This window comes from Molossus molossus, unplaced genomic scaffold, assembly GCF_014108415.1.
Source record: "Molossus molossus isolate mMolMol1 unplaced genomic scaffold, mMolMol1.p scaffold_m16_p_13, whole genome shotgun sequence".
In the NCBI taxonomy this organism is placed as follows: domain Eukaryota; kingdom Metazoa; phylum Chordata; class Mammalia; order Chiroptera; family Molossidae; genus Molossus; species Molossus molossus.
In genome coordinates, this window is record NW_023425348.1 from 11,613,390 (window position 1) to 11,637,786 (window position 24,397).

Consider the following 24,397-nt stretch of genomic DNA (forward strand, 5'->3'; position numbering starts at 1 on the left):
AGAGTTCCGTCCATTTTTATTGACTCGCTGACTGACCGGCAGGAGGAGATAAGGCCCTGAGATCTTGGAAACTCAACTCAGGTCCTGGTTCTTGGCAGTGCATGGCCTGCTTGTCAGAATTGTCCTCCCTGTCTCCTTCCAGGCACGCACTCCTTTGATCATATCATCTCAAAAAGATACTAAAAACTTCCTGAGCCCGGCCAGTGTGGTCCGTGGCTGAGCGTCGACCCTGCACCAAGAGGTTGCCATTTCGATTCTTGGTCAGGGCACATGCCCAGGTTGTGGGCCCAGTCCCCAGTGGGGACGTGCAGGAGGCGGCCAATCGACGTTCTCTCACATGGATGTTTCTCTCTCTCCTTCTTCTTCCTTCCTCTCTCTCTAAAGTCAATAAAGGAGAAAAAAAAAAAAACACGTCCAGAGCATCACTTTAAAAAACAAAAAAACTTCCGGAGTGAGGACCTGGACTGAGGTGGCTTTCTTGTCAGAGCCCCAGCCCACCTAAATCATCAGTTCTAGCAACACCCAGGAACAAGCCATAACTGGCTGAGATGCCGGCGATGGATGGTGTCAGAGACCTTTACCTCTCTCGTGAGAAAAGGGGTTAACCCAGGCCGTTGACTCCCCGCACCCAAGGCTATTCTGCATGTGAGCCAGAGTCTCGGAGATGGGAATCCAGTTCTCTCTCTCTCCTCACCTCCTCCCACCCTTCCCTCCTCAACGGAAAAGCCAAAGACTTTTGCACCTGCAGCCCTGCTGAGGCTCCAGCTGCCCACACGGGAAGCCGAGGGTGGAGGCTCTGGGTTCTTGCCTCTAGCAGGGGCCCCAACCCGAAGGATGCTGGGTGGAGCCAAGCTAGCTACTGCGCAGGCGCCTGGCTGATCGAGGCCGCTCGTCGCTTCGGCAAGAGAAGGACAGAAGCTGACATGGAGCAGGGGAAGCATCTGGCTGGCCTCATCCTGGCTCTCTCTCTTCTCCAAGGTAAGGGCCCACGAGGGGGTCTGGCCGCCTGAAGAAAGACTCGAGGGAAGACACCACCAGGGGTCAAGAATATTGGGACCCCTCGCCCTGGCCAGTTTGGCTCAGCGGTTAGAGCGTCGGCCTGCGGTCCAGAGAGACCCGGGTTCGGTTCCCGCTAAGGGCACGTACCTCGGTTGCAGTTTGTCCCCGGCCCTGGTTGGTCGTGCGGGTGGCAGCCACTCGATGTGTCCCTTTCACATCGATGTTTCTCTCTCTCTCTCCCTTCCTCTCTCTCCCTCTGCTCTATCTGTACAAAAAATGGAAAAATATCCTCGGGTGAGGATAAAAAAAAAAAAAAGAATATTGGGACCCCTGACCTTGCGTCTGCCTCGGCTGTCACCTGAGAGCTCAGAGACAGCGGAGCAGAAACGAAGCTTCTTGCTACTCCCTGTTAGAGGGAAACGGTGTCCCAGGAGAGAGATGGGGCCCTCCGTCTCCTGAGAAGTCAAATCAGAGAACTTAGCTGGCTCCAGAGAGAACCAGGACGCCACCATCTTAGGTTTGAATGTAGCCCAAAAGGGCACAGGCCAGGAACCTGAAAGAAAAGACATGTGCTTTTAACTCCGAGCTGTGGTTAGGAGTAGACCCTGAAGCATTCACCCAGTTGGTCCGTCCATCAACTGGTCAGCAACTACGGGTGAGCTCCTGTTATGTAACAGGCTAGGAAGATGTAAAGATAAATTAACACCTGCACTGCCCTGGCCGGTGTGACTCAGTTGGTTGGAAAACTGTCCTGTAGCCCTGGCCGGTTTGGCTCAGCGGTTGGAGCGTCGGCCTGAGGTCCGGAGAGACCCGGGTTCGGTTCCCGCTAAGGGCACGTACCTCGGTTGCAGTGTGTCCCCGGTCCTGGTTGGTCGTGTGGGTGGCAGCCACTCGATGTGTCCCTTTCACATCGATGTTTCTCTCTCTCTCTCTTCCTCTCTCTCCCTCCCACTCTATCTGGACAAAAAATGGAAAAATGCCCTCGGGTGAGGATTAAAAAAAAAAAAAGAAAGAAAGAAAACCGTCCTGTACACCAAAAGGTGGTGGGTTAGATTCCCAGTCAGGGCACATACCCAGGTTGGGGGATTCGATCCCTGGTCAGGGTGCATGCCAGAGGCAATTGATTGATGATTCTCTCTCTCTCTGTCTCTCTCTCAAAAAAAAAAAAAAAATCAATTAAAAGAGCTTTAGAAAAAACTTGCTGCCCTAAAGAACTCATAAACAAATTAGAGAAATGATTTTCAGTGTTGTCAGATTGAGTGTAAGATACGATAAAAAAAAAAAAAAGACGCCTGCGGGAATACTCAGTTGTAAATGTCCAACAGCAAGTGGGTGAACTGGGCCAGTGCTTAGAGTCTGGGCTCGATGGCTCTTCACACAGGGGAGGGAGCTAACTCCATGAGAGGGGCTGAAATCACACCAGCACTATGTCAGAGATGAGGAAGAGGGGCTGAGGATGGAACTGCGAGGTCACCAACCTTGAAGGGATAGTTGGAGGGGAAATCTCTGGAAGGAGCTAAGGGGAGGATCAAAGAGCTGGAATAATAAATGATTCCAATTCGATGGAAACCAACGACGTGGAGAGCTTCCAAACGGAGAAATCCGCTGAGAGCGTGAAATGTTCAAGAGCCACCCACTCATGTACGAATATAGGTATCAGTTGAAGTTCGTGGGATTTGGCAAATTAAAGTCACGGGTGGTTTAGAGCAGTTTCCTTGGAGTGAATCGAAGCCAAATGGACATGAGTGAAAGGGGGAGGGGCAGATGATAAAGAGAAGCCACTGGGGACTTTTTTTTTTTTATCCTCACCTGAGGATATATTTGCATTTATATTCAGAAAGAGTGGGAGGGAGAGAGAGAAAGAGAGAGAGAGAGAGAAACATCGATGCGAAAGAGACACATCGAGTGGCTGCCACCCGCACAACCAACCAGGGCCGGGGACAAACTGCAACCGAAGTACGTGCCCTTAGCGGGAACCGAACCCGGGTCTCTCCGGACCGCAGGCCAACGCTCTAACTGCTGAGCCAAACTGGCCTGGGCCACTGAGGACTATTTTTTAAAGAAGTTTGGACGAGAAGGAAGAAGAGTTTGCGTGGTGACTGGGGGGGGGGGGGGAGCAGTGTCTAAGAAGAAAGTTTTGCCTGTGAAATAAATTTGAGCCCATTTCTAGGCTACAAAGGAGAAGGCAGTGAATGGAGTGGGGTTCTGGAGTCGATGTTAAAAGGATAGAGTCGAGAGCGGGTCGAGGGGAAGGCAACCTCGCCCTCTCGGAGGCTAGAACATAGGCTTGTGCATGAAAAAGCTGCAGGAGGAAGGGCGCTTACAGCATCTGTGTTCTCAACAAACTAAGGGAGGCTACGCCACCTGCTGAAGCGGAGCTGGGTGGTGGCTGAGGGGAGGGCTGAGGGGACAGAGAGAGCTTAGCACTGCTTCCGAGGGGAGTGCAGGAAGACAGCCCAGGCAATGCAGATAGAAACCTGAGCTCAGCCACCAATGAGCTGCGTGAACCTGGCCGATGCCTGCTCCCTCCGGGCAGCCCACCTAGGTCATTTGGCTACATGAGTTCGCAAGTCCCAAAAGGAAGCAGGATTCAGAGAAGCAAAATAAAAAGGTGTCAGCAATCAGTTGGACCCTCTTTCCTATGGAGCCTGAATTAAAACGAGGGACCTGTTTGTCCCTCCTCTAGTGAGTAGGTGGTTGTGGAGAAGAGCAAGTGAGAAATCTGCTTAAGTGTTTGTCTTGCTTTTTAAATTTTTTTTTCTCACTTGTTTATCTATGCATCTCTTCGACAAATATCAAGCTCCTGTTGTGTTCCAAGCACTGTGCTGGGGACTGTTCATAAAGAGTTCAGCCTTGAGCCCTGGCTAGTTTGGCTCAGCGGTTAGAGCGTCGGCCTGCGGTCCAGAGAGACCCGGGTTCGGTTCCCGCTAAGGGCACGTACCTCGGTTGCAGTTTGTCCCCGGCCCTGGTTGGTCGTGCGGGTGGCAGCCACTCGATGTGTCCCTTTCACGTCGATGTTTCTCTCTCTCTCTCTCCCTCCCACTCTATCTGAACAAAAATGGAAAAATGTCCTTGGGTGATGATTAAAAAAAAAAAAAAAAGAGTTCAGCCTTGAGTGACGTTCTAAGACAGTTGACACCTTCCAACTGTTTTCGTCATACTTGACTCATGTCCTATGTCTCCCTCTAGGCATACGACTATCTCTCTTGTCTTTTCAAAGTCTGTGTCTTTGCTTACCTATTTTTTTTTTTTTACCCAGAATAACTTTCTCTGCCTGGTGAGTTCCTCTCTGTTAACTTTCCCTGTCACTCACCTTGGGGCAAAAGCAATCGCGTGTACCCTCTTTCACAGGTATTCGTAGAAGTACCAAATGATCATTTACGTTCTACTCCATTCACGACACGCCTGCTTGTTTTGTCCACCTCACTGTGAGCTCTTTGGAAGCAGCAAGCGGTTCCTCCTGTCACCAGCCCCTCCTTTCCCACTGCGTAGTCGCGTCGGGAACACACCAGTGCCCAGGAGACGTTCGAATCAAACCCAACGGGGCTGGAGTCCAGGGCTCGTTCTCGTGGGAGTCCTACCACACAGCCCTGCTGCTCTGGGTTTGGAGACAGGTTTGAGATCTGTTGAATCGCTAATTCCCGTGGGACAGTCTGGGTTTCTACAAGACATGAATCGTTGGACCTGAAAATCTCCAAAGTAACTCAGCTCGAAAAGGTTTGAACCGGTGCACACTCCTCACTCCTTGCCGGGGCTTCAGCTGCTAAAGTGGCAGGTGGCCCGGCTGGTGTGGCTCAGTGGTTGAGCATTGACCCTGCTCCAAGGGGTCGCCAGTTCGATTCCCAGTCAAGGTACATGCCCAGGTTGTGGGCCAGATCCCCAGTGGAGGGCATGCAGGAGGCCAATTGATGTTCTATCATCAATGTTCCTCTCTCTCTCCTTCTCCCTTCCTCTCTCTCTAAAAATCAATAAAGGAAATAAATAAATAAAATAAAGAGGCAGCATGTTCCAGACTGCGAAGGTCATGCCCTTACTTATACTGCAGCGCAATTCTAACGCTGAGAGTTAGCAGCAGACCCCAGAGGTTAAGGGCACGGTCGCCAGTAAGACTGCCTTCACTTTAAATGCCAGGCATGAGTTCAGGGGTCTCCAGAACACCCACTTCTAATGAACAGGATACAGATCTGGAGGGTTCCCACGACCCCCTCGGGGTCTGCTGATTTGCTAGAACAACTCACAGAACTCAGAAAAGCACTAGACTTACTACTGCAGTTTTGTTATAAAGAGTAAAATCAGGACTAGCCAAATGAAGAGACACACCGCATGGGGTGTGGGAGGCCCCTGAACACAGTTCTGTGCCTGTCCCCATGGAACCAGGACGCATCACCTTCCTGGACACTGGTGTGGTCACAGCCAGGAAGCTCCACTGAGTTTGCTTTTTTTTTTTTATCCTCACCCGAGGACATTCCTCCATTTTTTGTTCAGACGGAATGGGAGGGAGAGAGAGGAAGAGAGTGAAAGAGAGAGAAACATCGACGTGAAAGGGACACATTGAGTGGCTGCCACCCACACGACCAACCAGGGCCGGGGACAAACTGCAACCGAGGTACATGCCCTTAGCGGGAACCGAACCCGGGTCTCTCTGGACCACAGGCCGACGCTCTAACCGCTGAGCCAAACTGGCCAGGGCCCAAGTTTGCTTTTCAACTTTTTTTTTCCTTATTGATTTAGAGAGAGAGGAAGGGAGAGGGAGAGAGAGATAGAAACATCAATAAGAGAGGACATTGATTGGCCGCCTCCTACATGCCCCCCACTGGGGATCGGGCCCACAACCTGGGCATGTGCCCTGACCGGGAATCAAACTGGCGACCTTTTGGTGCAGGGGTCGATGCTCAGCCACTGAGCCACAGCAGCTGGGCACTCTACTGAGTTTTTATTGGAGCTTCATTACACAGGCATGATTAACTGAATCATTGGCCATGTGACTAAACTCAATCTCCAGTGCTCCTCCCCCCAGAGCTCGAAGTCCCAATTCTTAGTCACGTGGTTGGTCTTCACCAGCCCCATCCTGAATCATCTCGTTAGTATAAACTCACCTAGGCTCCAACGGCCCACCAAGAAGAGCAAAGGCACTCTTGAAATTCCGAGGGTTGAGAAACTCCCTCCCGGGAGCTCATGACAGAGAGCAGACAAACTCATCGTCACACGACACCCTGAATTCAATCTGGTGACTTAGGTTAACAATCCAGAGATGTAGGTATAGATGCTGCTGCTCCTGTGGATGAGCATCTCTCCTCGTCTTGGCCTCCGATGCCCACGTAAATGATGCCCCGGGGCATCTGCCTAACTCCACGCCCGGCTGATCCTCTGTCTCTCTTCTGTCCCTACAGGTACCACTGCCCAGGTGGAACAAGGTAGGGAAATGGCTTCTTTCTCTGCTCAAACTCTGGGGAAATTCATAGAAAGATGGCTTCCTACAACAGTAGTTCTGGATAAGATGATGCAAGATAAATATCAAACCTCTCCATTGTCAGCCAACTCAGTGGCCAGTCATGACCAGCAGTTAATTGTCTGATTCTTGAAGGAGAAACAGGACCTTAGTAGCTAGGCACTACTCAAAATGTTACCCATGAGCCCGGCCGGTGTGGCTCAGTGGTTGAGCACTGACCCATGCACCCAGAGGTCACCGGTTCAATTCCCAGTCAGGGCACATGCCCAGGTTGTGGGTCTGATCCACAGTAGGGGGCGTGCAGGAGGCAGCCAATCAATGTTCTCTCTCATCCATGTTTCTCTCTCTCTCTCCCTCTCCCTTCCTCTCTCTCTAAAAAAGCAATAAAGAAAAAAACTTTAAAAAAAAAATGTTACTCATGAACCAACAGCATTGCCATTAGCTGGGAGCATGTTGGAAACGTAGATTCTGCCCAGCCAGTGTGGCTCAGTGAATTGAGTGTCATCCCATGGACCGAGAGGTTTGATTCCTGGTCAGGGCACATGCCCAGGTTGCAGGCTTGATCCCCAGTAGGGGGCGTGCAGGGGGCAGCTGATTGATGTTTCTCTCTCACGCTGCTGTGTGTCTCTCTCTCCTTTCCTCTCTCCATAAAAAATCAATAAAACATATTTTAGAAAAAGAAAACAGAAATGTAGAATCTCAGCCCTTCCCCAGAAGTACTAATTAGATTCCCATGTAATTTATTTTTAAAGCATTAATTAACATTTACGTTCAAACATTAAGGTTTGAGAAGCACTGCCGTAAAGGTCTTCCGATACCCTGGGGTAGAAAGAATTTCAGAGGTTAGATCCTGACTAGACCCTGGCTTTTCCCTTTTCAGAACAACAGTCGGTAACACTGGATGATAATCAAGAAGATGGGTCAGTACTCCTGACTTGTAACTTGAAAGGTGACGGTCTGACATGGTTTAAAGATGGGAAGGAAGTAACTGCAAATGAAGGTACATGGAACCTGGGAAGTAGCTTGAAGGACCCTCGAGGGACGTATTGGTGCCGCTATCTCAACAGAACTTCAAAGCCGCTCCAAGTGTATTACAGACGTATGTGATCGCTTTGGGTTTGCTTGCTGTGAAAGTGAGCGGGGCTTGCTGTCGGCGATGTGCTGTCCAGAATGAGTGTGAAAATCGATGCTAGACAGTGATCAAAGGGGTGCCAGGCAGCCAGTTCCCTTCATCTCAGCGTGTCTTTCCTTTCCTCTCACAAGACAGCTCTTCCAGCTTCTTGGTAAAGCAGAGCCGTCCCAAAAGCCTGGTTTACCTTTGTGTGGGCCCCTGGATTGGCCCAGTCAGCAGTTTCTATAAACTGACTTCGGGTGGGTAGGGGAGATGGGAGGGCTCAAGGTGAGATGCAGAAAAGCAACTGAGCACGGAGAAGCGGCCTGGTCTTTCTTGTGTCGCATAGGTCCAGGAATAAGGCTTCTTGGGGTTCCCCAGGGTTCCTGGGGGAGAGAGGAACATCAAGAAGCGTCGTGTTCTTAGGCCAAGGATCTCCCCAGGCAATTCCCTCGCCCTACAACTCAGAGGGAGCAGGCTGTTGCCCTAGCTAGACGAAGGTGTCATTGCTGGTAGGCAGGAGAAAAGGACCCAGAAAAACAACTTTCACACCCTGAAGTAGACTTGCCCCCCCGCCCCACCCCCTTTTCCCGACAGTGTGTCAGAACTGCATTGAGCTGAACGCTCCCACCGTGTCTGGCTTTGTCTTCGCCGAAATCATCAGCATTTTCTTCCTGGCCGTTGGGGTGTACGTCATTGCTGGACAGGATGCAGTTCGCCAGTCGAGAGGTAAAAGGATGTTCTTAGATGAGATGTGAAGCCAGCTGGGACCCTCAGCTCTCTTCCAACCGAAATAGTCCCAAGCGACTGCGCTGGTACAAGCTGCTAGTGAGCGTGGCTGGTAAGGCCCTCTCTGTGGTCAGAAGGGACAGGCAGGGCGTTTTCACGGAGTACTTCTCTGTCTCAAGATCCAACTCCCTCTGTGTTTTTATACAACTCTTTTTATTTTATTTTTTTTTTTTGGTACGTGCTCCTAGCGGGAACCAAACCCGGGACTCTCTGGTCCGCGGGCCGACGCTTCGACCGCTGAGCCAAACCGGCCAGGGCTTATAAAACTCTTTATTGAAGTAAAACCTACATCCAGAAAGGTGCATGAATCACAAGCATACAGCTCAAAAAAATTTTTAATAAAGCAAGCATACCCATTAATCCAGCACCCAGTTGAAGCAAGAATATCACCAACACCTCAGAAGTCCCCCTAGTGGTCACTTCGAGACTCTCCCTGTCCCTAAAAGTGAGCACTTACATTGATTGAAGTTGCCTGTTTTTGTGCCTTACGTAAATGGACTCAGTAAGTACTCTTGTGAGTGACTTCTTTTACCCAACAATATGCTTGTGATATCCATTCATATTCTTGTACATAGGTGCATTTCACTAATTCCTATTGTTATTTAGTATTCCATCGTGTGAATATAACCCAATGTATTATCCATTCTACTTTGTGTGTGTGTGTTGTTTATCTTTTGTCCAGCTTCAGACAAGCAGAACCTGTTGTCCAATGACCAGCTCTACCAGGTAAGGGGATGAGGAACGGCGGACATTGCTACAATTAGTGGTGGTTTAGAATTTTGGAATGGGGGCGGGGGAGAGTTTTTTGGAAGATACTCTATAGGTAAGAAACTGCGTAGGACATACCGGATGAGGGCATAGTTATCTCTTTGGGTAGAACGGATGAAATAAGAAGGGTTGAGAGAGACTGAAGTCAGGATCTGGTGAAAAAAAAATCAAAGAACATCTGAGGGGGAAAGTATACACAGAACTTCCATCTTTTTGCCCCCAGGACCACAAATCACCCACTTCAAAGCCTTGCACATAAAAAGCACTCAATAAATATGCATTCAATTAATTCATGAAGGATAAGAGGAAACTCTTATGATTCTGCTGTCCTTTTTAGCCCCTCAAGGATCGAGAAGATGACCAATACAGCCACCTCCAAGGAAACCAACTGAAGAAAAATTGAGCTCAGGACTCAGCAGGTATGTCCTTCAACACTGATTCTGAGACAGTGCCTTTGCCGTCACCTGCTCTCCTGAGTGCTGCCACGTCGATCTCCTTTTCCCAAACGGCTATAAAGATCAGGTGCGGTGGGGGTGGTTGTGGGGGCCCATTTTGAAAAACGGGGGCCAGTGCTAATTTTCTTGGCCTAAGAAAATATGAAAGCTGTATGTACCTTTAAATCCTCTCAGAACAAGAAAGCTGAATAGTAATCTTATTTCTATATGAAGGTTTCTCAACATCCACACTATTAACATTTGCTCTAGAGAATTCTTTGTGGTGGGGGTACTGTCCGGTGCACTGTAGGGTTTTTAGCAGCCTCTCTGGCCTCTATTCACCAGATGTCCGCAGTACCCCCATTTGGACAACCAAAAATATCTCCACATACAGCAAATGTCCCTTCGTTGAGAACCATTGATCTATGTTAACTTTTCAGTCAATCAGTCCATCAGAAGTTTCCATCAGGAAAACAGGGCACAAGCATTATCTGGTTTTCTGAACCAGTTGTAACTTTGTGTTTAATCCAGGTATTCTCCCTCCTATCACTTCTCAGAAACAAAGCGATACACTTGGAGCGCTCCCCGCACAGACGTTCAGCTCGAAAACTGGCCCCGGAGCTCCGACGGGTGACAAATGGAGAAGAAAACCCATCCGAGCGAATCTGGGGTTTTTTTCAGGTTAAAATAAAAGTAAAGTGAAACTATGTACGGTGTTTCAGGAGTACCACCTACTAGGAAGCGATTTTGCTGTAAAAGAAAAATGAAAAGGTCAATAGCCTCCTCTATTTGAACACAAATTTTTAAGTTTTCATCTTTAATTTACTTTTTGTATCAATCATAATTCCCGTGAGTCAAACATGCAGTTAAATGTCTCCCTCTGCGTCCATCTGCAGCCTCCCAGTTGCCCTCTTCATAGGCAAACAATATACAAGTTTTTAATATATCTCTATAAGATCTATAATGTATTCTATATCAGAGGTATTCTAAGCACACGTAAGCAAATTCTTAAGTACACATTTTCTCCGTTCTCCTTTCTTCACACATAGTACCGCACTATACATCTTGCCCTTTTTTCCTAAGAACACCTGAGAATGTTTTATACCAGCGTATAAACAAGCCTCTTTTCGATGCAGCCACGTTGCACAGATGCATTATAACCTGCTTAACCAGCCCTCTACTGATGGACATTTAAGTTGGCTCCAATCCGTTGCTCTTACAATGAATGCTGCGATCACTAACATTGTATACACGTCATTTTAAAAAATAATTGTATTGCCCGGCCGGTGTGGCTCAGTGGTTGAGCGTCCACCCTGCACCCAGAAGTCACCGGTTCCATTCCCGGTCAGGGCACGTGCCCAGGTTGTGGCCCGATCCCCAGTGGGGGGCGTGCAGGAGGCTGCCAGTTGATGTTCTCTCTCATCGATGTTTCTATCTCTCTCCCTCTCCCTTCCTCTATCTAAAAAAAATTAATAAAGAAAAAAATGTTTTTAATAATGATATGGAGGTATAACTTGCTATAACCTGCCCTGGTGATTCTGAGCCCACCCCACCCAGCTATCAGACTCGCCCAGTCCCTTCCCAGTGGCTTTTCCATACAAATGGCGTGTCTCAAACGGCATCTGGCCTCAGTGTACCCCGCACCGCAGCTAAGCAGCCCCAGGCCTGGTACTAGCAGCAGTCAGCCTGGTTCAGAGCGTGGCCTCTCCCGGGCACCTCCAAGCCCAGCACAAGTAGCAGCCATCTGCAGATGGCTTCGAAACTCATGCCAGGCGCCCCTGGAAGCTCACGGCAGCTGCTGACCTTGGGGCAGCGCACCTAGTGCACAGCTTCAGACGATGCTGAAGCACTAGTCAGACACCTGCACAAGCGACACGCTCAAGGTGTGGACTTGGTGGGCACCTGCGCCCTGCTGCAGTGAGTTCTGCACCATGGGGTCAGCCCCTACACCGCAGATCCTCCATGGTGGGTGTGGCCAGTCCTGGCAGTAACCAATCCACACAGCCGGTCAGTCCTCACAGATGATCGACCTGGGTGTAAATCCCCCTGATTGACATCCCAACAACAATTAAGGCTCAACTACAATAGGAGGGTGCATGCAGCCCACGCAGTGGTGGGGGCACACTTGGAATGCCCAGCTCAGGTGAACAGGGAGGCTGCACCACCAGGTCCCAAAGGACACCTACCATGTTAGGCCACTCTACCAAAACTAGGAGACATAACAGCTCTACCTAATACATAGAAACAAATACAGGGAGGCAGCTAAAATGAGGAGACAAAAAAGCATGTCCCAAATGAAAGGACAAAACAAAACTACCAGATGCAGAGTTCAAAACACTGGTGATAAGGATGCTCAATAAACATAGGGGAGGAGTAGAAGAATTTAGAGCTTCAACAAAGAGACAGGAAACATAAAAATGGAACTGTTGTAACCTAGGAGAGTCATCCTCACTATCAAGTAATTTTGAATATTAGGAGCTTTATTACCTGTGCAGGGACTGCAGCCAACCTACACAGAGGAGAACTGCAGCCCCGAGCTCAGGGGGAGGGTTGCTTATATAGGACAGGGGTTACTCAAGAGTTTAGCAGGGCAAGCAAGCTACGTGTACAGAAGCAGATATCAGCAGTTAGTAACTGCACAAGTTGTTTATTTTATATTTCTTAACATTTACTAGACCCCAGCCTTGAATGTCTCATTGCCCCATCTGGTATCTCCTGATTAGTTAAGCTCATGGTCAATACCCTCGTGGTCATGGCTGATGTATACTTTCCTCTTCAAGAATTTTTGCAAAAACAACTCGGGTTCAAGGAACCCAGGAGAGGTTCCTTCTTCTAGGAGATGGAGAATTACTGGGTTATAACAGAACTAGGAAACATAAAAAAGAACCAGTCAGAAATTTAAAATACACTAACTGAAATGAAGACTACATTACAGGAATCAACAGTGGAGTAGATGGAGCAGAGGAGCAAATCATCGATTTGGAAGATAAGGTAGCAGGAAACAACCAATCAGAACAGCAAAAAGAAAAAGAAAATCCAAAAAATAGGATAATGTAAGGAGCCTCTAGGATAACTTCTAGAGTACCAGCATTCACATCATGGGAATGGAGAAAAAGGAAGAGAGAGAGCAAGAAATTGAAAACCTACTTGAAAAAATAATAATAATAAACCTCCCTAACCTGGTGAAGGAAATGTACAAGTCCAGGAAGCACAGAGAGTCCCAAACAAGATGAACCCAAAGAGACCCACACCAAGACACATCATAATGAAAATGCAAAAGCCCTGGCCAGTTTGGCTCAGCGGTTGGAGTGTTAGCCCTCGGACCAAAGAGTTGCAGGTTCAATTTCGGCCAAGAGCACATACCTTGGTTGCATTTTGGTCCCCAGCCCTGGTCGGGGTCATGTGGAAGGCAAGCAATCGATGTGTCTCTCTCACATCAGTGTTTCTCTCTCTCTCTCTCTCTCTCTCTCTCTCTCTCTCTCTCTCTCTCCCCCCTCCCTCCCACTCTATCTGAAGATAAATGGAAAAATATCTTAAGGTGAATATTAAAAACAATGCCAAAGATTAAAAACAAAGAGAGAATCTTAAAAGCAGTAAGAGAAAAGCAGTTAGTTACATACAGTACTAGGGAATTCCCACAAAACTGTCAGCTGATTTCTCAACCGAAACTTTGCAGGTCAGAAGTGATTGGCAAAAAATATTCAAAGTGATGAAGAGCAAGGACCTACAACCAAGATTACTCTACCCCAAAGCTATCATTTAGAATTAAATGACACATAAAGAGCTTCCCAGACAGGAAAAAGTTCAAGGAGTTCATACCATCAAACAAGTATTACAAGAAATGTAAAGAAAGGAGGAGGGGGAGGAGGGGGAAAAGAAGAGGGGGGGAGGAGAAGAATCAAAATATGAATAATAAAGTGGCAATAACTATATAATTAAATACTTTATTTTTTTATAATTTTTCTTTATTGATTTTAAAGAGAGGAAAAGGGAGAGGGAGAGAGAGATAGAAACATCGATGAGAGAGAACATCGATTGGTTGCCTCCTGCACGCCCCCCACTGGGGATTTGGCCCACAACCTGGGCATGTGCCCTGAACCAGGAATCGAACCAGCGACCTCTTGGTGCATGGGTCAGTGCTCAACTACTGAGCCACACCAGCTGGGCTATAATTAATTACTTTAAATGCAAATGGATTAAATGCTCCAATCAAAAGACACATGGTGGCTGAATGGATAACAAGACCTTTGCATATGCTGCCTACAAGAAGCTCACTTCAGATTAAGACACAAACAGACTGGAAGTAAAAGTATGGAAAAAGATATTTCAGCCCTGGCTGGTTTGGCTCAGCGGTTAGAGCGTCGGCCTGCGGTCCTGAGAGACCCAGGTTCAGTTCCCGCTAAGGGCGCGTACCTCGGCTGCAGTTTGTCCCCGGCCCTGGTCGGTTGTGCGGGTGGCAGCCACTCGATGTGTTCCTTTCACATCGATGTTTCTCTCTCTCTCTCTCTGTTCCTCTCTCTCCCTGCCACTCTACCTGAACAAAAAATGGAAAAATGTCCTCAGGTGAGGATAAAAAAAAAAAAAAAAGATATTTCATGAAAATGGAAACAAACAAAAGCTGGGTAGCAATACTTATACCAGACAAAGTAAACTTTCCAACAAAGACTATAACAAGAGACAATGAAGGACCAGTAATTCCACTTCTGAGTATTTATTCAAAGAGACTCAAACCACTAAATTGAAAGATATATACATCCATATGTTCACTGCAGCATCATTTACAGTAGCCAAGATATGAAAGCAACCTAAGTGTCCATCAACAGATAAATGGATAAAAAAACGTGGTGCATACATACACAAGAATATGATCCAGCCATCAAAAAGAATAAAACCTTGCCATCTACAACTACAGGCATGGATCTAGAGGGTATTACACTGAGTGAGGTAAGTCAGAGAGAGAAAGACTAATACCAGATGATTTCACTTATATTTGAAATCTAAAAAGCAAAAGAAATGAAGGAGCAGAACAGAAACAGACTCATAGATACGGAGAACATTGATGGTTGCCAGATGGGAGGGGGTTTGGGGGGATGTGTGAAAAAAGTGAAGGGATTCAGAGGTACAAATCGGTAGTTACAGAGCAGTCACAGGGAGGTAAAGTACAGCACAGGGAACACAGTCAGTAATATTGTCATAACGCTGTATGGTGCCAGATGGGTACTAGATTTATCAGGGTGATCACTATGTACGTTATATAAATGTCTAATCATACCGTTGTACACCTGAAAATAATATAATATTGTACATCACCTATAAATAAAAAATAATTTTTTTATTAAAGTAGAACACTTCAAAAGACCAATACTGAGAGATGAGAACGGAATATGAGAGACCTACTATTTTAAAAGGCAAAAAGCAATTCTCCCATGAATTCCTCTAGCATTTTCATGGTTTTGTGTTATGCATGTAAATCTTTGATCCATCTTTAATTAATTTTCGTGTAAAAGCCGTACACAATAGCTAACTTTTAAACCACATCACTTCCCAGTTATTCCAGAACTATTTTTTGAATGATCCATCTTGTCCTCATTGGTTTTATTTTATTTTCCAATTACTATTGACAGTCAATATCATTTTATAGTATTTTCAAGTGTACAGCATACTAGTTAAATAAATGCATAATTTACAAAATGATCTCCCCAGTAATTCTAGTATCCACCTGGCACCCTACATAGTTATTACAATGTTATCGACTATATTCCCTATGCCATACTTTATTTCCCTGTGACTATTTTATTTTATTTTTTCTTTATTGGTTTTAGAGAGAGAGGAAGGGAGCGCGAGAGAAAGAGAGAAGCATCGATTAGAGAGAACATCAACTGGCCGCCTCCTGCATGCCTCCCACTGGGGATCAGGCCCACAACCTGGGCATGTGCCCTGACTGGGAATCGAACCAGCGACCTCTTGGTGCAGGGTCCACACTCCACCACTGAGCCACACCGGCCGGGCATTCCCTGTGACTATTTTAAATGCTGTGTTACCGCTCCACTCCTTCCAGATCGTAAACTCCATGAAGAAAAAGACTTGCCTAACATAATAGCTAACTTTTAAACCACATCACTTCCCAGTTATTTCAGAACTATTTTTTGAATAGTTTTTTCACTACTGTATGGTTAGGCACTAAAATACTGGTGGAACAAGATGGACACTCCAACACTGCACAGCACTGTGTGTGTGTTAAAATATACATAACATAGCCCTGGCTGGTTTGGGTCTCAGGTTATTCTTGTTCAAGGGCACGTACATGGGTTGCAGGTTTGATCCCTTCCCAGGGTCGTGCTGGAGGCAACCAATCGATGTGTCTCTCTCACATCGATGTCTCTCTCCTCTCTTTCTCTCCAACCCTCCCTCCCTTCCACTCTAAAAATCAATGGGAAAATATACTCAGGTGAAAATTAACAAAAACAAACAAAGAATATATATACATATATATATACATATATATAACATAATTTACCATTTAAATCATTTTTTAAGTATACTATTCAGTGGCATTAAGTACATTCACAATATTGTGCAACCATTACCACTATTCATTTCCAGAACATTTTCATTTTCCTAACTCCATACCCATTAAACAATAATTCCCATTTCCCCCTCCCCCTAGCCCCCGCTAACCTCTGTTCTACCTTTCTGTCTCTATGATTTGTCTTTTCTAGGTACCACGTGTTAAGTGGAATTGTACAATATTTGATTTTTTTGTCTGGTATCTTTCACTTAACATAACATTTCTATGTTGGAGTATGTACCAGAATTTCAGGCTTTTGAAGGCTGAATTATAGTCAGTTGTATGTATAAACCACATTCTGTTTATTCGCTCATCTGCCAATGGACATTTTGGCTCGTTTCCACCTTTTGCTATTATGAATAATGTTACCATGAACATTGTTGTGCCCTGGCCGGTTTGGCTCAGCGGTTGGAGCGTCGGCCTGCGGTCCAGAGAGACCCGGTTCGGTTCCCGCTAAGGGCACGTACCTCGGTTGCAGTTTGTCCCCAGCCCTGGTTGGGTCTTACGGGTGGCGACCACTCGATGTGTCTCTTTCACATCAATGTTTCTCTCTCTCTCTTCCTCTCTCTCCCTCCCACTCTATCTGAACAAAGAATGGAAAAATGTCCTCCAGTGAGGATAAAACAAAAACAAACAAACAAAAAAAAACATTGTTGTACAAGTATCTGTTTGAGTCCCTGCTTTCAATTCTTTTGGGTATATAATTAGAAGTGGCATTACTTCATCACATGGTAATTCTATGTTTGACTTTTTAAGGAATCACCAAAGTTTTCCCAAAGTGCTACACTATTTTACATATCCATCATCAAAACACAAGGGTTTCTTTTTTTTTATCCTCACCTGAGGACATTTTTCCATTTTCTGTTCAGACAGAGTGGGAGGGAGAGAGAGGAAGAGAGAGAGAGAGAGAAACATCAACGTGAAAGGGACACATCGAGTGTCTGCCACCCACATGACCCAACCAGGGCCGGGGACAAACCGCAACCGAGGTACGTGCCCTTAGCGGGAACCGAACCCGGGTCTCTCTGGACCGCAGGCCGAGGCTCTAACCGCTAAGCCAAACCAGCCAGGGCAAGGGTTTCTATTTTTCCACATCCTTGCAAACACTTATGGTCCCTTTTTTTTCTTATGTTTGGCTTCTTGTTGACTTATAGTTCTTTATATATTCTGGATATTAATCCTCTATCAGATACGATAGTCTCTCTCATCCACAGTTTTGCTTTCTGCAGCTTCAGTTACCTGTGGTCAACTGTGGTAGAAACATATTAAATGGCAACTTCCAAATATAAGCAATTCCTAAGTTTTAAACTGTACATTGTTATAAGCAGCATCCAGCCAGCTCCCTCTTGCTCCATCCCTCCCAGATGAGAATCATCCCTCGTCCAGGGAATCCATGTACCCATTCTGTAGAAGCTCCCCACCCATTAGTCATTTAGTAGCCAACCCAGTTATCAGATAGACTGCTGGGCTGTGTCCAGATAATCCTTATTTTATTTAATAATGTCCCAAAACACAAAATGAATGATGCTAGCAATTCAGATATGCCAAAGAGAAGCCCTATAGTGCTTCCTTTAAGTGAAAGGTATTTTGAGAGATACCCCGTCACATAACTTTAGTTATAGTCTATTGTTATAATTGTCCTATTTTATTATTGCTGTTGTTAATCTCTTACTGTGCCTAATTTATACATTAAACACTATCATGTATGTATACAAAGAAACATAGTATGTATAGGGTTTGGAACTATCCACTGGGGGTCTTGGAACGAATTCTCCCATTGATAAGGGGGCTACTGTATATGATTTACAAAAGATTTCCTCTCATTCGTACAATTAATTCTTTTCATCTGCACAGTGCTTTTAACTCTTTCAAAATATCCAGCTTCCATTCCATCTATGATCCTCAAAGTAACCTTGTAGGATGTGTATTATCTCCACTTTACGGACAAGAAAACAAACCAAATCAAACATGGCATATTTTATAAATGAACAAAACAAACTCATAGATACAGAGAACAAACTGATAGTTACCAAATGGGAGGAGGTTGGGGGGTGAGTGAAAAAGATGAAGAAATTAAGAAGTACAAATTTGAACTTATAAAAAGTCACAGGGAGCCCTGGCCTATTTGGCTCAGTGGTTGGAGCGTCGGCCTGCGCACCAGAGTCCCGGGTTCAGTTCCTGCTAAGCCCTAGCGGCTAAGGGCATGTACCAAAAAAAAAAAAAAAAAGTCACAGGGATATAAAGTACAGCATAAGGAATATAGTCAATAATATTGTAATAACCATGTGTGGTGTCACAGGGGTAATAGACTTATCAGGGTGATCACTTCATAAGGTACATGAATGTCTAATCACTGTGCTGTACATCTCAAATTAATAAAATATTGTAGGTCAACTGAAATTGAAAAATAATTTTTTTTTAAATCCTCGCTCAGGAACTTTGTTTTGTTTATCTTTCGTTTTAGAGAGAGAGGAAGGGCGGGGGAGACAGGGAAACAGAGAGAAACGTCAATGGGTTGCCTCCCTTCCCCGGGATGGAACCACAACTTGGGTCTGTGCCCTCAGGGGACTCGAACCCCAGAACCTTCGGTGCATGTGACCCTCCAACTAAGCTCCACTGGGCAAGGCTGGGATTAAAAAATAATTTTTTAAAAATGTTTAAATAGTCCAGACAGTGCGGCTCAGTGGTTGAGCGTCCACCCTGCACCCAGAGGTCACCGGGCAGGGCACGTGCCCAGGTTGGGGGCCGATCCCCAGTGGGGGGCACGCAGGAGGCGGCCAGTCCATGTTCTCGCTCATCGATGTTTCTCTCTCCACCTTCCTCTCTCTCTAAAACCAATAACGGAAAAAAACATTGTTTTAAGTTAACATGGCATATTTGAGCACACCGCCCGGCAGCTCACAGGGCACTGTTATTGCTACTGCGGTTGCTTCTCCGCTCACAATCATTCGCGAAGAGTAACTGAAGCTTCAACAAGGCACGAGACCGCGGGAAAAGCTGAAGGCAGAAGCCCAAAGGAAGGGCGGCAGGGCCGGGAGCGCACAGCCACACCTGCGGGCTCCACCCAGTCTCGCTTCGCCACAAATGCCCGTCACGGGCACACTTCCGGCCTCCCGCCCCGCCCCTCCTGGGCTCACTTCCGGTCTCCGTCCCGCCTCTCCCAGGCTCACTTCTGGTCCCCGTCCCGCCTCTCCCAGGATAACTTCCGGTCCCCGGCCCGCCCCTCCCGGGCACACTTCCGGTCGCCCGCCCCCGGGCTCACGTCCAGCCGCCGCGCCCCGCCCCCAGGGAGCGCCTGCGCCGTGGGCGTGTTTGCGCGCCAGGTCCCCGCGTTGGTGACACGCCCTGTTTCCGGCGTCGGCCGGGATTCCACCGGGCCTGGCGCCTAGTCATGATGTAAGCTCCGGTCGCCCGCTGAATCGGAAGTGGGAGCCCTCCGGCCAGTGGGACTCTGTCGTGTGTCGTCGCCGCCGGCCCTTCAGGCTCTGGTAAGAGAGGGCGTAGCTGGAGGGGAGGGCCCCGAGTCTGCAATGGGGTGTCTTCTCCTGGCCGACCGCAGGTTCGGGCCTCTGCCCCTTCCTCCTCCCCGCTCCCTGCCCTGTCTTCCCCGACCACTACCCTCTCCTTCGTGAACTTCGACCCTGGCCGCTGTGGGAGCCCCGCGCGTGCTCCCGCGTCTGGCACGGCCGCCACCCGCTGCCATCCTGTCCCGGGACAGGCCGGGATGCCGGCCGGCGTCACCCTGGACGTGCTGCCCTCCTCGCCGGAGCCTGCACCGAGCGGGGTCTGCCTCCTGCCGCCCAGCCCTGTGGAACCTGGCGGCGTAAAACGCCGCGAGCGACGGCAGACGGGCAGGTGCCAGACCCATGACAGTTCGCGGGAGTCGCGCTGCCCAGACCGGTTCCAGGCGTAGGGCGAGGTGCCGACGTTCCCTGAGCACAGCGATCGGTTCGCCAGCGGCAGCTCCGGCCCGCTGGCACCTCTGAAACGGAGCAGCCTCCACGCAGGAGCGCCTGGGGTCGGGTTTCAGTCCCGGAGCGGGGAGGTGCAGGCGCGCTGCCGTGGACCGTGGGGTCTCGGGGGACCCGGGCAGGAATGCCGTCAGCTGTTCGCCTTGACGACACCCCAGCTTGCTGGCGTGTTGGAAGGACCTATTGCCATATGAGAGGGGCCTGAAAGGATTGTTGGGTGGAACATGCAACAATGAAAACTTTTTCTTTTTTCCTTATTGATTTTAGAGACAGAGGAAGGGAGAGGGAGAGAGAGATGGAAACATCCATGCGAGAGAACGTCAACTGGCCGCCTCCTGCCTGCCCCCCACTGGGGATCAGGCCCACAACCTGGGCAGGTGCCCTGACCCGAAACGCAGCTGCGACCTCTTGGTGCAGGGGTCATGCCCAACCACTGAGCAACACCAGGGGGCAACAATGAAAACATTTTTTAATTCCTTTTTATTGTTTGTTTGATGAATGTATCACTCGTCAGGAAAGAGACGCTAAGGATTATGATTTAATAGAGCTTGATTTTGACAACAAAGTACTCCAAATATGTTTAAAAGCAATATCAAGTCTGATGTTAAAACATTTCTGTGCTCTCTTTAAAAGCTGATAAGGTCGCGCGGCAGGTGTGGCTCAGTGGCTGAGCGTCAGCACACGCACCAGGAGGTCACTGGTTGGATTCCCGGTCAGGGCACGTGCCCAGGTTGCGGTCCTGATCCCCAGTGAGGGCATGCAGGAGGCAGCCAATCCGTGTTCTCTCTCATTGACGTTTCCATCTCTCCCTTCCTCTCTCTAAATCAATAAAGGGAAAAAAAATTTTTTAAATAAATAAAAGCTGATAAGGTCCCTTAAGAAATTAGCAGTACTGTTGTTTTTTTTCTCTTTTTTTTTTTGTTTTTTAGGGGGGTGACATTGTTTAATAGGATCATATATGTTTCGGGTGTGGGTTTCTATGTTACAAGATCTTTATATCGCACTGTGTGCCCACCACCCAAAGTCAGATCATCTTCTGTCACCATATATTAGGCTCCCTTCACCCCCCAGCCCCTACCTAGCCCCCCCCCCCCAGCACCACACTGCTGTCTTAGTCCACAAGTTTCAGTTTTATATCCCACATGAGTGACATCATATGGTTCTTAGCTTTTCCTGCCTGACTTATTTCACTTAATATAATGTTCTCAAGGTCCATCCATGTTGTAGAAAATGGAAGTATTTCATCCTTTGTTATGACTGAGTAGTATTCCATTGTGTATATGTACCACATCTTCTTCATCCGATCCTCTATCACCAGACACTTTGGTTGTTTCCATGTCTTGGTCACTGTGAATAATGCTGCAATGAACATAGGGGTGCATATATCTTGGGGACATGTTTTCAAGTTTTTTAGGTATACCCAGGAGAGAGATTGCTGGGTCATATAGTACCTCTGTTCTTAGTTTTTTTGAGGAATCACCAGACTGTTTTCCATAGTGGCTGTACCAGTCCACATTCCCACCAGCAGTGAATGAGGGTTCCCTTTTCTCCATGACCTTTCCAACACTTATTATTACTTGTCTTGTTGATAAAGCCATTCTAACAGGTGTGAGGTGGTATCTCATAGTTTTCATTTGCATTTCACTAAATGCTAGTGAGGTTGAACGTCTTTTCATATATCTGTTGGCTGTTTGTATGTCCTCTTGGGAGAGGTGTCTGTTCAGGTCCTCTTCCCATTTTTTAATTGGGTTGTTTGTTTGATGTTGAGTTTTATGAGTTCTTTATATATTTTAGATGTTAAACCTTTGTAGGAGCTATTGTTTGCAAATATCATCTCCCATTCCGTCTTCTGCCTCTTTGGTTTCTTTTGCTGTGGAGAAACTTTTTGGTTTAATGTAGTCCCATTCATTTATTTTTGCCTTTACTTCCATTGCCTTTGGAGTCAAGTTCATAAAATGTTCTCTATGACCAAGGTCCATAAGCTTAGTACCTATGCTTTGTTCTATGTAACTTACTGTTTCAGATCTTATATTTAGGTCTTTGATCCATTTTGAATTAATTTTTGTGCTGGAGACAAACTGTAATCCAGTTTAATTCTTTTGCATGTGACTTTCTAATTTTCCCAGCACCATTTATTGGAGAGGCTTTCTTTACTCCATTGTGTGTTCCTGGCTCCTTTGTTGAAAATTATATGCCCAGCCCTGGCCGGTTTGGCTCAGTGGTTAGAGCGTCGACCTGTGGTCCGGAGAGACCCGGGTTTGGTTCCCGCTAAGGGCACGTACCTTGGTTGCAGTTTGTCCCCAGCCCTGGTTGGGTCGTGTGGGTGGCAACCACTCGATGTGTCGCTTTCACGTCGATGTTTCTCTCTCTCTCTCTCACTCTATCTGAACAAAATATCGAAAAATGTCCTCGGGTGAGGATTAAAAAAAAAAAAAGAAAAGAAAATTATATGCCCATATATATAAGGCTTTATATCTGGGCTCTCAGTTATGTTCCACTGATCTGTGTGTCTGTTTTTCTACCAATACCATGCTGTTTTGATTATCATAACTCTGTAGTATAATTTGAAGTCAGGTAGTGTGAATAAGTGATTCAATGAGTATTTATTTGGGATTTTTTTTATTGTGATATGAAATGCCAGAAGAAGAAAAAAATCACATAGAAACCTGTACTCCAGTTGCTTACAGTTCAGCACAGAAGAAGATCTGCATTAGGAATACAATGTAGCAAGTTATAAATTGTATTAAAAATATAGATAAAATGTGCCCTGGCCGGTGTGGCTTAGTTGGTTGGGCATCATCCAGTGCACCAGGAGGTGGCTGGTTCAATTCCTGGTCAAGGGCACATGCCTGGGTCACGGGCTTAATCCCCATTAGGGGGTGTGCAGGAAGCAGCCAATTGATATTTCTCTCTCACATTGATGTTTCTCTTTCTCCCTCTCCCTAAAAGTCAACAAACTATTCTTTAAAATATAGATAGATAGATAGATAGATAGATAGATCTATCTAAAAGTCAATAAACTATTCTTTAAAATAGAAAGAGAGAGAGAGAAAAGAAAAGCAAAGAAAAGAAAGAGGAAGGTAGCTTCTTTATATAATGTGAAGTATGATATTGAAAAAGGAGGAGATAATTCCATTTATTCTCTTTATCTCTCTTGATGGTCTTAAGAGCCTGTCTGTCATATGGTCTATATTCGGTTCAACTTATAGTTGACTCTTGACCAACATGGCTTTAAAATGTGCTGGTCCACTTACATGAGGATTTTTCCAATAAATAAGTACAGTACTAGAAATGTATTTTCTCTTAGGATTCCTTAATAACATGTTATTTTCTTTAACTTTATTGTAGGAATACAGTGTGTAATACATATCACATACAAAATATATGTTGCCCTGGCCGATTTGGCTCAGAGGTTAGAGCGTTGGCCCACGGAACAAAGAGTCGCAGGTTCGATTTCGGGCATGTACCTTGGTTGTGGTTCGTCCCTGGCCCTGGTTGGGTCATGCAGGAGGCAGCCAGTCGATGTGTCTCTCCCATGTTGATGATTCTCTCTCTCTCTCCTCTCTTCTTCTCTCTCCCTCCCACCCTATCTGAAGAGAAACAGAAAAATGTCCTTAGTGAATATTAAATATATATATATATATAAATATGTGCTGACTGTTTATATTATTTGTATGGCTTCTGGTCAGCAGTAGGCTATTAGGTTTTGGGGGAGTCGAAAGGTATAAGTGGTGTGGCTCAGTGGTTGAGCATCATCCCATGCACCAGGAGGTCTCTGATTCAATTCCTGGGTCAGGGCACATGCCCCGGCTGTGGACTCAATCCCCAGTAGGGGGTGTGCAGGAGGCAGCAATCATTGTTTCTATCTCTCTGTTCCTCTCCTTTCCTCTCTCTGAAATCAATAAAATTGCATTTTTTTTTTTTTAAGTTATACGTGGATTTTCCACTGCATAAGGGTTGGTGCCCCAACCCCATGTTCTTCAAAGGTCAGCTGTACTTCTTTCTCCACAGATGGTACAGGTGATGCACCTCCTTTGTACTAACTGAACTCTGTTCAAAAACCCATTCTGATGTGCTGACCCAATATACGGAAATCTGTTGGCTTTCACAGCTGAAAAAAACTCTTTCCGCCTCTCACTCTGTGTTCCGATGTGTTGGCTTAGGTTTGGTCTGGGCCATTTCTAGACGGTGGAAAGGTGCAGCTCCGTGTTTATATCTTAACCAGCCCAGCCACTGAAGCGGAGGAAGAGTTCCCTTTTCCGTAGATTCAGCCCAGGCCCGAGGCTGATGTTATTGGGTCTGATAGGC

General features: G+C 46.7%; 2 protein-coding genes across 4 annotated transcripts in view; both read left to right on the top strand.

The window, feature by feature from the left end:
• The first annotated feature begins 852 nt into the window (after positions 1-852).
• CD3G (CD3g molecule) lies at positions 853-10,886 on the top strand. 2 transcript variants are annotated; one of them, XM_036258701.1, is made up of 7 exons: positions 853-978; positions 6,390-6,413; positions 7,329-7,547; positions 8,157-8,288; positions 9,031-9,074; positions 9,454-9,535; positions 10,082-10,886. In XM_036258701.1, the coding sequence occupies exons 1-6, from the start codon at positions 924-926 to the stop codon at positions 9,517-9,519; spliced, it is 540 nt and encodes a 179-aa protein (XP_036114594.1). In that variant the 5' UTR covers positions 853-923; the 3' UTR covers positions 9,520-9,535; positions 10,082-10,886. The 2 variants fall into 2 exon arrangements, with proteins under 2 accessions (XP_036114594.1, XP_036114593.1); XM_036258700.1 differs by having other exon boundaries at positions 10,108-10,885.
• An 8,594-nt stretch (positions 10,887-19,480) lies between these two features.
• The window catches only part of UBE4A (ubiquitination factor E4A), a 48,879-nt gene continuing 43,962 nt past the window's right edge, over positions 19,481-24,397 (top strand). Inside the window, exon 1 of one of the 2 annotated variants that reach the window (XR_004959198.1) lies at positions 19,481-19,606. The gene's annotated coding sequence lies outside the window, so the exon portion shown is untranslated. The remainder of the gene's footprint in view (positions 19,607-24,397) is intronic. The other variant, XM_036257739.1, reaches the window with a different exon arrangement.